The sequence below is a fragment of the Salvia splendens genome, chromosome 9, assembly GCF_004379255.2.
Source record: "Salvia splendens isolate huo1 chromosome 9, SspV2, whole genome shotgun sequence".
Taxonomy (NCBI): Eukaryota; Viridiplantae; Streptophyta; class Magnoliopsida; order Lamiales; family Lamiaceae; genus Salvia; species Salvia splendens.
The window spans coordinates 20,071,673-20,083,857 of NC_056040.1; the positions used below are offsets into that span (position 1 = coordinate 20,071,673).

At 39.2% G+C, this 12,185-nt stretch overlaps 3 protein-coding genes across 3 annotated transcripts; 1 reads left to right on the forward strand and 2 right to left on the reverse strand.

The window, feature by feature from the left end:
* Positions 1-290: 290 nt before the first annotated feature.
* Positions 291-2,432, forward strand: LOC121748678 (equilibrative nucleotide transporter 8-like). Its single transcript, XM_042143166.1, has 2 exons — positions 291-1,055; positions 1,645-2,432. Exons 1-2 carry the CDS (start codon positions 590-592, stop codon positions 2,346-2,348), a joined length of 1,170 nt encoding a protein of 389 aa, XP_041999100.1. The 5' UTR covers positions 291-589; the 3' UTR covers positions 2,349-2,432.
* A 547-nt stretch (positions 2,433-2,979) lies between these two features.
* On the reverse strand, positions 2,980-4,090 carry LOC121748698. The gene is made up of 3 exons (XM_042143190.1): positions 3,683-4,090; positions 3,341-3,513; positions 2,980-3,258 (listed from the first exon to the last, which is right to left on the reverse strand). The coding sequence occupies exons 1-3, from the start codon at positions 4,061-4,063 to the stop codon at positions 3,198-3,200; spliced, it is 615 nt and encodes a 204-aa protein (XP_041999124.1). The 5' UTR covers positions 4,064-4,090; the 3' UTR covers positions 2,980-3,197.
* Positions 4,091-7,561: 3,471 nt separating this feature from the next.
* LOC121748668 (EIN3-binding F-box protein 1-like) lies at positions 7,562-11,004 on the reverse strand. The gene is made up of 2 exons (XM_042143150.1): positions 10,751-11,004; positions 7,562-10,179 (listed from the first exon to the last, which is right to left on the reverse strand). The coding sequence occupies exons 1-2, from the start codon at positions 10,773-10,775 to the stop codon at positions 8,303-8,305; spliced, it is 1,902 nt and encodes a 633-aa protein (XP_041999084.1). The 5' UTR covers positions 10,776-11,004; the 3' UTR covers positions 7,562-8,302.
* Positions 11,005-12,185: the final 1,181 nt, after the last annotated feature.

Sequence of the window (12,185 nt, forward strand, 5' to 3'; positions counted from 1 at the left end):
GGCGGCCGACGCACCGCCCCTATAGTGGACACCCTTAGGGCCGAATGATGAGAGAGAAAATAAAGTAGCATATATCTTATGAATTTAGAGAGAGATATAATAGTAGTATTCCATTCATCTCCAAGTCATGAGACGTTACTTTTGAGCATGAGATTTAAAAAATTTAGTAAAAGGTTAAAGTGAAGAGAGAATAATTTTTTTTCTAGCCAAAAAAGGGAATAACTCAATTATCTTATGACATATTGAAAGGATACTAGTACTACTCAACTATCTTGGGACACAGTAAATAAGCACGACTCAACTAAGATGGTACAAAAGGAGTATACAAGATCATTTAGTTGTGAGTTGTGACAAGAGGAACAAAGGGCGCAGCTATGACCAATTATGAACCCTAGCTATAGCTAATGACTCACATGATTGACATGGACAAGAAGCAAGCTTCCAACCATCAAATTTTGTTCAAGAATTCTGCTGCAAGCATCATCTACCATCAATTCTCAGATATATATTCTTCCAATCCATCCATCCATAAATAATGCAATCCCACCAATATTCTAATAATTAAATTTGTTGCATGTGACAAAAAAAAATGGAAGGCAAAACCGGCAATGACAAATTCAAGCTTGCATATATTCTCCATTTCTTTCTAGGAGCTGGGAATTTGCTGCCATGGAATGCCCTGATCACCGCCGTCGACTACTTCGGCTCCATCTACCCCGGTCGCCACGTGGAGAGGGTCTTCTCCGTCGTCTACATGGGCTCGTCGCTCCTACTTCTCGTCGTCCTCTTGAACTGCCGCAAGTGTTTGAGGCTGAGTTTGAGGTTGAGACTCAACTTGGGGTTTTCAATGTTTCTTGTCTCACTAATGGCTACTCCTGTGATGAATTGGACATTCCCCAAAATGATGAGTTCAGCAGCCTCTTATTATGTGGTGGTTGTCACAGTCTTCATCTGTGGGTTTGCCGATGGGTTGATCGGTGGTAGCTTGATCGGAGCCGCGGCCAACCTCCCCAAGCACTACATGCAGGCTGTCTTCGCAGGCACCGCCTCCTCCGGTATGTGTATCCGTGATAACTCCTCTGTCTTGGAGTTATCTGACCTGAAATGAACAAAAATGTGTGTTGTTATCATGTACTTATTTTATCTATCTTTTATACCAAACGACCCCTGGTGTATAATTGCGATGTGTGGAACAAAGTTCAAACTTTGAGATATAAATTGCAAATTATTTTAATGTAATTAGGGCTAATAGCCTAAAACTACATTAATTTATTGGTCAATTCAGGTTTTTAGTGGTGAAAAAATATACTCTCTTCGTCCACCAATAAACGTCACATTTTGACATTTTTGTCCATCCACCCATAAATGTCTAATTTGTTTTGTACTACTTTTGGTAATATGATCTATATTCCACTAACTTTATTTCAATCACATTTCATTATAGGACCCACAATCTATTAACCATTTTCATTCATTTTTCACTATATTTCTTAAAATCCGTGTCCAGTCAAACTTGACCTTACATTGGTGGACGGAAAGAGTACGAACTTTTAGTGTTCAATCAATTTTTTTTTTGTGATATCATTTTTTTTCTTAATTAAATCCAAGGTGACATATGGGAATGTCTAATAATTTCCCTTTTAGGTGTATTGATTACGATATTGAGGGTGATAACAAAGGCGTCACTCCCTCAAACACCACAAGGCCTAAAAACGAGTGCAGAATTCTACTTCGTCGTGAGCTCTGCAGCCCTAATTTTATGCATCATCAGCTGCAATCTCCTCTTCAAATTGCCGGTAATGCAGCATCACTACAGGAATTTCCGGGAAATTTTACCGGTAAACAGCTACTCCAAGCTCCGATTACGGGAAACTTTCAGGAAAATTAGGTTTCCGGCGTTCGGGATCGTGATGATCTACACGGTGACGTTGTCGATTTTCCCGGGTTTTTTAGCGGAGAACATCAAATCGGAAGTGCTCAAGGATTGGTACCCGATCGCGCTGATCGCGACGTACAATTTGGCGGATTTCGTGGGGAAGGCGGCGACGGCGGTGTATCTGATGGAGGGGATCGGGGCGGCGGCGTGGTGGTGCGTGGCGAGGCTGGCGCTGTACCCACTGTTTTTTGGGTGTTTCCGGGGGCCGGAGTGGCTGAGGACGGAGGCGCCGGTGGTGGTGCTGACGTTGGTGCTGGGCTTAAGTAATGGCTACCTTACTAGCGTGCTGATGATCCTGGCGCCGAAGACGGTGACGGAGGAGGAGGCGGAGGTGGCCGCCATTGTTATGGCGGTAATGCTGGCGGTGGGGCTGGTGGCTGGGTCGGTCATTGGGTGGTTTTGGATCATTTGAAATTTATCCAGTCTATGCTGTGTTATGACCAAATTTGTGTCAAATTATTTTAGGATAATATCAGCGACAATCAACGAACATAAATTTATGCCTATTTAATCAACATAAAAACTTTCAAGTGAAAAATTAAAAATATTACTCATAGTGGGGTTCGGTTGGCAAGATTAAATCTCATGATTAAATATGTATCATGTTTGGTTCATAAGATTGAACCCTTCAACTTAATTCTAAATGGATAGTCTCATAATAATTAGTCATAGCTCCCCCCAACTAAAATAATCCCACAACTTAATCCTGGATGGATAGTCTCATGATATTAGTCATGGCAACCGAACGTCACCCTAGTAAATAAAGATATTTTTATAAGGACAAAATTGGAACAGGCTGATTTTGGGCCAGATTTGACTGGATTGCACATTTGCACATATGCTTAATGTTTGAGTGAACAATTAAACCTGTCAAGTAATCAGGTTAGTTTAACACTAGAGTATCAATGACAATGCGTAGTCTTTTTTAATGCCAGTTTTATTGGTAAAAAATATCCCGAACGTTAAATTGGAAATATTTGAACTATACCACTTATATAAATCATTTCAATATATACGTATACTTCATTTGGGATCAATAATTATTTAGATTACAATAACAATCTCATTCACATAAATTACAAGTGTTAGCATATATTTTACAACTGCGTTTACAAAATTGAAGTACAAAATAAAATACTACTAGTATATATTATAGTACAATTCTAATGTATTTAGAAAGAAAAAAGACAGGATAAGGGGATTAAGAGCAAAGAGTTAGAGAATTATAATATAGGATCAAGAAATAGTCTATTGATGGTCTTTACTCTTCAATCTCATCTTCGGCATCCCAAAGAAATCGAGCATATGAAGCCATAACATAGCTGCACATAATCGAATCCCATAATTAATTAGATGTTATAAATCAGCTATTTAGATGTGTCATGTTTAATATAGATTATTTACCAATTGTCCGGCGCCGCTCTGACAGCACGATCAAAATATATATGTGCGCGCTTTGCATCTCTATAGTGGAGCCAAATTAGATCAGCATATAATGACAAAGCATTTCCACAACTTGGGTTTACCAATATTGCCCTTCCACAATACATTTCTCCCTTCATAATATCTCCTCGAACCTGTTAATTAATTAACAAACAATTACTTGCCTTACATATTAAATAATATATAAAGCCTGTTAAAAAAAATACCCAAGTACTTAACTTATAAAATGTTTATATTTTTATAAAATAAGATTTGAAACCATTTATGAAGGAAAGATAGAAAATAGTTGGTGTATAAATATACCTCTTTCAAAAATGTAGCATAGTTGGTCAAAAGCATTGAATTCATGGGATCGGCCTTAATCATGTCCTCATAATGCACATCCATACTAGCATGATGATTGGCGTCATCCCCATCTCTGCTACCCGATCCGACACTTCCGCCGCCGGACCCGACTCCAGCGCCGCCGCCAACCTCGAACTCCACCGCCGCTGCTGCTTTTCTATATCCAATTCCTTCTCCATCATAAACCGGAAAAGGCAATCTATGATTAGTTGGAGATTCGGTTAGATTTTTGGAGATTTTGTTAATACGATTGTGGTCAAATGACATGGAACAGGATCTTGCCAATGGTTTCGGAATCCATGAGTTCAACACAGGTATTGAAGAGCTTCTAACTAGCATTATGGAAAGATAGAACTGAATATGTTATGTCCCAACCTCAAGTGAGATTTTTTATCATAATATAATCGTGTACGTATGAATGTGTCTGATTCAGGTGGTAGCTGTGTCACGTGACATTGGACCCCCTTGTGTATAATTTGACGGCTGCAAATCACCCACTCACGTGACTCCGGTCACTGCTGCCCAATCACAAATATGTTGGGAACAAATCACACACCATTTACTTTTTTGTTTTAGCCCCACTGTTTATGAAATGTTAAACCTTATAAACCAACATTAATTAGAGTGATTGTTTTCACAAATATGGAGCACGTAACAAATACAATTAAATATCATTTTTCCAAAATCTAAAATATTCAAATTATTTTAATAGATGGCATGCACTTTTAATAATAGTACTATCTTTTTAGGTCATGAGTGTCTTCAAAATCTAGAATTAGAAGGCATCGATGGATCGAATTAATCTAACGCTGGTAGCAAATGTAAATGTCCAACCAAGCATATGGATTCCTCTATCTGTCATTGGCCGCAATTTTTGTGTATTTTTAATTGTTTAATAATAATAATAATTAGTACTAATATTTTTGGGCCCAAACATTATATCAACCGTCCAGATACAACTTGCCTAAAAAGGTTTTTCTCCTTTCCTTTTTGACTTTTGTGGTTTTCATTTTTAATACTTATGCTTAGCATCCGTAATAGCGGACTAAAGGTAGGACTAAAGGTTAGAGAGTGGGATGTCCGTCCACAATAGCAGACTAACGCGACGGATGTCCCGAAGTAGGACAAGCGCTCATCCACGCCCTAACCGTTAGTCTTACCTTTAGTTCGCTATTGCGCGGACAAAGCACGAACTAACTGATTTTTTATTTATACTCAATATTTACAACTCATTGCACTTCATTTTTTTAATATTTGATAAACACCAACAATTAAAATGAATTACTCGTATTTTTCAATTTATTTTATTGGCTAGGGTGTCGGCTAGTCCTAGTGCTAGCCTATTATTGTGTTGTGGTTAGTCCTAGTGATATGGCAGACTGTGGTTAGTCCTAGTAACGTAGCATGATGTGTTTTTGATTAGTTCTAGTGTTAGGCTCTCATTGTGGATGCTAAACCTTTAATGATATGGAGTACATAATTTTCAGTGTGTGAAGTAGTCACCCAAAATGAAGTTATAATGTAGTATATATTTTTTTTTAATGAGCAGAAAATGAATCTTCCCGAAAGAAATCCCCTGATGCATCAAATAATATATGACTTAATTAATGCATTAAGAATTAGTTCCACATTGATCACAATTCTTGGATAGTATATAATAAATAAACTTGTAATATACAAGCTTTTTTTTTACTATCATGTAGGTCAAGCATTTAAAGCAACCAACTTTTGGTTTGTTCTATTATTGTGTTCAAATAATAGTCTACCCATGGAAAGGGACTTTCACATATTGGACAAAAAGTTAGAAACTAGCCTCAAATGAGAAAGAGCATCAACTTATGCAGAAAAAACCACCACATTCATTAAGCTAAATGTCACCCCCTAACACCCCACTCCACCAGAAGTTAAAAAAAAGAAAGACAGAGAGATAAAATATGATAGCAATAACACTAAATTTTTTGGTATTGGATTGGACTGGACCACACTAAGACTAAGAGAGGTAGATTTGAAGTATCCAAATAAATTATATGATCAAATAAGAACCTCAAGAAGCTTTATCATTGCCCAGTTGCATTAGCCATAAAGTCTTTAGGCTAATTAAAGTTTTTCATATCCATTCAAACACACCTCCAATTACAACGAGGAAAGTCCATTAATAGGCCCCTCTTTTTAGCATATGCTTGTAATTTGTCACCGTCTGATACTATTAGATACTCCTACTACTTTATTATAAAATTAAATAATGCTTACATTCACTAAAGCTTTGATGTACACGATATTGAGATAAACATGATATGAAATTTAAATTATTTATGAACTTGACCCTGGTTATTAGTCTTGCAATTTTGTTCTGACATTGATTTTTAAATTGAATTTTTTTTATCAAGGTTCACTTAATTGTAGTCCATATCTAATTTCTGACCAATTAATTAAATCTAATATGGGGAATTGATCCTTTAGTTTTCAGTTTCAAAATTTTTTCTTAGCTAAAACTGACACAGTAGAATCGTTTTTAGGCTGATTCTAATTTGTCACGTTACGATTCAAAAAACTAGAATCATCAGTTTGATTTTGATTGGAACCGACTGTTTCGATTGACCATGTATGACTAGTCCCAAGGAGATTTCAGCCAGTTTTAATGGAACAAAATGAATCCTTTTAAGAGTTTGATTTCTTTATATTTTTGTGTAGATGGAAATATTGTGTAAGTGTTCTAAAAAATATTGACAATAAGCTATTATGTATATAAATAAAATATAAAATCAAGTTTTTATACATTAGCAAAATTTGATACTGGCTTATAAAATAGTCACTTGAGAGTAATTGTATAATATTGGATCAACTGAGTCATAAATTCAAACTGGATAATGTTTCCGGACCATTTTCATTCTGCAGGAATGAGCATTAATAAGTGTAAATTTGTTTAGTGTAGAAATGTGGTAGGAGTATTATTTAAATTACCACATCAGTATACTGAGCGTTCTGATGTTTTTCCAATGATATTCGAGCCTTTCTCAAGTTGTAAGTTGTTTATTACTCATTTTGCCAAACAAGTTGCAAGAAGTTATAAGCTCCTAAACGAATTATAAATTGTTTTAAAGAGCTTAATTAAACATCATCTAACCAACTTTTTGCCGCCCAAAAAGATTTCGTAGGTATAGTTGGGAAAAAAAATCATATAGATAAGATATGGAATGATATTTTTCTTTTATTTTAAACTAGGGAACAAAAATATTATAATAGTCCATGTTACAATTTCAATGTTAAATATATCTATTAGTTAAAGTTTGAACATTGAACCTGTCGTAACCAATCTCTGGGAATTGTAGATTTTCTTTTTTTAACAAATGGATTTAAATTTAAAGACCAGTGAACTCGAATCCAAGCTCTTTATTCAATTGAAAATTAAGTAGTAAGTAAGTGAACGCAACTTTAAGTCTATCTTAAATGCCTATCAGACAAGTGTGCCCGTAGAAAATAATTTGAATAGGCTATTGGCTAAATTAGGCCCTAATTAACTGCAATTACTAAAAAGAACGTTATATTAACATTAGTCAATTACTCCGACGTAGGCCCCTGCACATTGAAAATTTCTACTTAATAATAAAATAATTTCTATATAATAGTTAGTTGATAACAATTAAAAAGAATTAAATCAAAATTATACATAACCCAACATTATTATTGACATTGCATTCTCTATTTATCAGTCATTCCAAATTCCCCAATCAAAATATGTTTTGCACTCATACATTTCTATGCATCATTTACTTAATAATATTCTTTTTACAGACAAATGAATACAAATTTAAATCCGAGACTTGGTGCCAAGAAACAAACACAAAACACAGTTTCATTTCCTTATTCAACATAAAAGGGAAGTAATTACATTGTAGAATCAAGAAGTGAGGTAAGCTGCAGAAATAGGATATTTCAATCCTATAAAAAAAGAAGAAACAGACTACCTCACTCTCAACTCCACAAAAGACTACTACCACCCAATACACAAGCTTAACAAGCGCACACACTCAAACAGAAGAAACCATAACACTGACACTACAAACACACAGAAACTAGCAACAGCTTTATCGACACGGGACCAACGACAACTACACGCGACGCGACGAACATCACCACAAGACATGGAAATGAAATCTTTATTGCCACAATATGGACGATGGCAGAGGAAGTACTGGTGGGGGCTCAGGCAACGAGGAGCACCACAGACGGGACGTGAAGGTGGATTGCACGGGGTTTAGACAACGAGCAGCACCATAGCCACAGACGGAGACGGGGACGGGTACAGGTTGGTAGGCAGCGCGACACAATAGCCATATTCGCTAGAAACCAAAGGCAGTCAAAGAGGCAGCCTCTCCCACAAGAGAGGGCTAAAAAGGGGCGTTTTAAACAGGCTCGTTAAATACAAAGAAGCCTGCAAAAATGGGGCAGCAGATAAAAACTGATTCGCCTTGGTCTCCATGGAAAACAACCTAGTCGGGCTGATCGACCAATGTCTATGTTGCACGCGCTCGCGAAAAACCACCGATCGTCGTGTGATGCCATCCTCGCCCGATCGACTCAAGAAAGGATATCGCATCTCCACAATTTCTCAGTGAGCATCTCCACTTTGCTGTTGCTGATGGAGTTGCAGTGCTGGAGATTCAAGCCGACGAGCGTCTGCCCAAGTCTCTCGAGAGCGGGAATGCTCTTGTTCGACACCATCGAGCACCCCGACAAGGAGAGGACCTGCAGATTAGATTGCACTCCACGCGAAAGAGCAGCAACACCAGCATCCGTGACCAAACACCTGGAGACGTCAAGGTCATTGAGTAAGGGGCAACTCTCGGCCAGCGCTGCTAGAGTTGCATCGGTGATCTTTTGGCACCCGTCGATATTCACCAATTCAAGAGTCGCACCGTGCAACCTAGCCAAGGCCAAGATCACTTCGTCGCTCAAATTCGAGCACTCGCTAAGATCAACCTTGGCGAGCCCCGCCTCACAGCATTCGAGGAGCGGGAGAAGGCCTGTGTCCGTGATCCCGCAAAGTCCACTCAGATCCAAGTGATGTAGGTGGGGGCATAGCTTCCCAACCATAGCCAAACTAGTACTTCCGAATCCGGGACAGCTCCGGATCGACAAAGAGCGAAGAGACTCGCAGGGGGAGAGTGCTGGAAAGTCTATCGATAGATCCTTGATTCCCATGCATTTAACCAATGAAACAGATTTCAATTTCGAACTGATGCAGGAAAGAGCAGTCAAGATCCCTATTTGTGTAATCCTGTTGCATTCCTCCAGCTGCAAGCATTCAAGAGAGCTCGTTGCCTTGGCAAAAGCCACGAGCCCATTGTCGGACACAAAGCAACACTTACGGACACACATGTGTTTCAAGTTCGGGCAGCCCTTCCCGACTGCTTCGATGCTCAAGTCGGTTATTCCCCGGCAAGAACTAACGGTCAGATTCGATAGTGATTCAAGACCTCGTGCATTGCCCATCACCCAGAAGCCTTTTTGGTTCACATTTTGAAGCCCGCATAGAACAAGATTCGTAATGGCTTTTCCGTAGTGGCCTATCACAGCAACCGAGTAATCTGTGATGTTGAGCGACTGAAGTTTCACCTTTGTCAAGCCAGAGGCCGATGACAAAAGGCAGGCAATGCCCTGATCCCCCACACGCGCGCAGTCTTTGATAGTGATTGACTGCAGCTTCGGACAGAATTTGGCAAGTGCTTGAAGGCCGTCATTGCCAATGTTTGAACATGATTCGATATTCACTGCAGTCAAATTGGGACAACTCTTTGCGACGGCGGCCAAACCCTTGTCAGAAATTGAAGGACATTGGCACAGGTCAAGCTTCTCCAACGAATGGCACTCTCGCGCAATCTCAAATAGCCCTTCGTCACCGATGGAGAGCACATTCCACAATGAGAGCGCCTTGAGGGAAGGGCAACCGCGAGCTATCGCTGACATACCAAAGTTAGAAACCTTCCTCAACGAGTTGCTTCCCCTGATAGAAAGCTTCCCAAGTCCCCCGCGGCTAGATGTGCCAACTGCAATGGCGGCAAGCCTGACATCCGTCGCTTTCTTCCCTTCCACACACCTAGTGAGGTACCCATCACATTCCACTTCCATATCCTCATCCGCGGAGACATGTTCCTTGTTGTAGAACTCAGAGCTGCGAACGCTGCTCAAGATCGTGAGCCAGCGCTTTGAAACACATGCTGCGGAACTCCTCTCCCGGCCACCAGGTAAGCGCCTGAAGATCTCGAATAAGCACTCATCTGGGAGGACATCAACAGATGGTCTGTTATCCTCGAAGAAGTTCCCACTAATGACGCAAGGGCCGCTGATCCGTGAGCGCTTCCTTGGAGGGCAGTAGATCTCCACGTGGGAGTTGGAGAGTAAGAGGCCGGAATCTCCGGAACGCAATGAAGCCCCAGAATACAGATCATCATCACCTGATTGGATTGGCCAGGAATTGATGTCAGCTAAATTGAATCAAGATTGTTCTTAAATGGGAAGATCCTAATCAATCCATTTACACAAATGTTTCTTTCCAAATCATAACTGGATTACTACCTTAGAACCATTTCTTGATCTCTTTCATTCCAATCAAACTAAACAAACTTTTAACCCCAATTATCTTTCTACCTCAAATAATGGATTCTAAACACTATTAAGTCTTACCAATTTATAGAGCAAGGATTATGATTGCATATTAATCAGCTAAAACAATAATTGGCAATTCCAAATTCAGTCCATTTCTAACCTAGGAAAGAATCTCATGAATACAATCAAGACTAATCCTAAAACTCTAACAATTTCTAGAGCAAGTTACATGTTATAAAAAGATTATGGTTGCATATTCACCACTAAAGAACTTAGCCAGCTAAGAAAATCATTCCCAATTCCAAATACAGCCCATTTCTAACCTAGGAAAGAATCTCATGAATATAATTAAGACTAATCCCAAAACACAATCCAATTGTGAATCTCATAAATCAATTAAGTCTTGGTAAATCAACTGACCTCTGTAATTGACAAGAGCAGGCATGGCTGTTTCTCACAAGAAAATCCCCAAAGGAGAGCAAAAAAGACCAATTTTTTAAGCAAAATCAACACAGCCCAGATGAAGATTAGAGCCAATTTTTGCATTCCAAGACAAGATAACCCAAAATCTTAATGAAGAACCCAACCCCAACAACCGTAGGGCAAAAAATAGACAGAGAGAAGAAAAGAGAGAGAAAAGGAGATGTTTTTCCACAGCAATTGTGTGCTGAGAATATATATAAATGAGGCAAGAATAGCAACATGCATGAATATAAATATAAAATGAGATTAAAATAAATAGGATTGGGTGAGGTGTCAAAAGTCATTAGATTCATGATGATGGCTGGAAAACCCTCAATCCTCATGAATTCTTGCATAGTTCAATGAATCAATACCCCAAACCGGCTTTTTCGGTCATTTGGCCACTTGTGCCATATTTTTCACCTCTGTTTTTTAATCACAACTATACTATAATTGTTGCAACATATACAAATTTTGTTATTTCAATTTTACTAAATTAGACTAGTCTTTATCCAATGTATAAATGGATTTTTAATGTCCCAATTTTGGCTGAGACATTATCTTCTGACTATTTTAAACTTTTTCGACCTAAATCGAAGGGCATTCACAATTGGACGCCCTATGCTCCGTCACATCAGCATTTCATCCTCCTATCTTTCCACCTGCAGTAAGATGTCCTATAGGCCGCCCTATAGTCCGCCCTAAGCATTTTATTTATTTGAATATTTAAAACACTACAAAAATTGAAAAAAAAAACTTCATTTCATTAAAATTCAAACATTAAACTACGAAATAAAAAAAACTACAAATTCCCAATGGCGGTTACGGTCCCAAACTTTTTCAATCATGTCGTTCATGAGCTGAGCATGGTCTTGTTGGTAGCGCATTGAGGTCTGTCTAGCTAGAACCTCATTGAAGCCCATCGGTAATCCTCGAACGTTGGGCAAGGCCGCCGTGCTGGAGCTAGATTCACCTTCATCATCGCCCCAATCGGTGACTCTTCAACCTTCGTGTTCGACTATCATGTTATGCAAGATGATGCACACATACATGACATCGGCGATGACGTCCTTGTACCATAACCGTGTCGGACCCTTCACTATTGTCCACCGCACTTGGAGCACACCAAATGCCCGCCCCACATCCTTCCGCGCAGCCTCCTGCTTTTGCTCAAATAAAACTCTCTTCTCACCCATTGGGCAACTGATCGTCTTCAAAAAAACAGGCCACCTCGGGTATATGCCATCAGCCAAGTAGTACCTCATATGATATTGGCGTCCGTTGGCAGTGAAGTCGATGGTCGGGCCGTTGCCATTGCATTGCTCGGTGAAGAGGTTGGATGAGTTGAGGACGCTGATGTCGTTGTTCGACCCCACTACACCGAAGTAAGCAT

Coding starts and splice junctions, on each gene's coding strand:
- LOC121748678 (XM_042143166.1), top strand. CDS start 590: ATGGAAGGCAAAACCGGCAATGACAAATTCAAGCTTGCATATATTCTC. Junction 1,056..1,644: donor CGCAGGCACCGCCTCCTCCG/GTATGTGTATCC, acceptor TTTCCCTTTTAG/GTGTATTGATTACGATATTG.
- LOC121748698 (XM_042143190.1), bottom strand. CDS start 4,063: ATGCTAGTTAGAAGCTCTTCAATACCTGTGTTGAACTCATGGATTCCG. Junction 3,514..3,682: donor ATGCTACATTTTTGAAAGAG/GTATATTTATAC, acceptor ATTAATTAACAG/GTTCGAGGAGATATTATGAA. Junction 3,259..3,340: donor AGAGCGGCGCCGGACAATTG/GTAAATAATCTA, acceptor GATTATGTGCAG/CTATGTTATGGCTTCATATG.
- LOC121748668 (XM_042143150.1), bottom strand. CDS start 10,775: ATGCCTGCTCTTGTCAATTACAGAG. Junction 10,180..10,750: donor TGCTCTTGTCAATTACAGAG/GTCAGTTGATTT, acceptor CAATCCAATCAG/GTGATGATGATCTGTATTCT.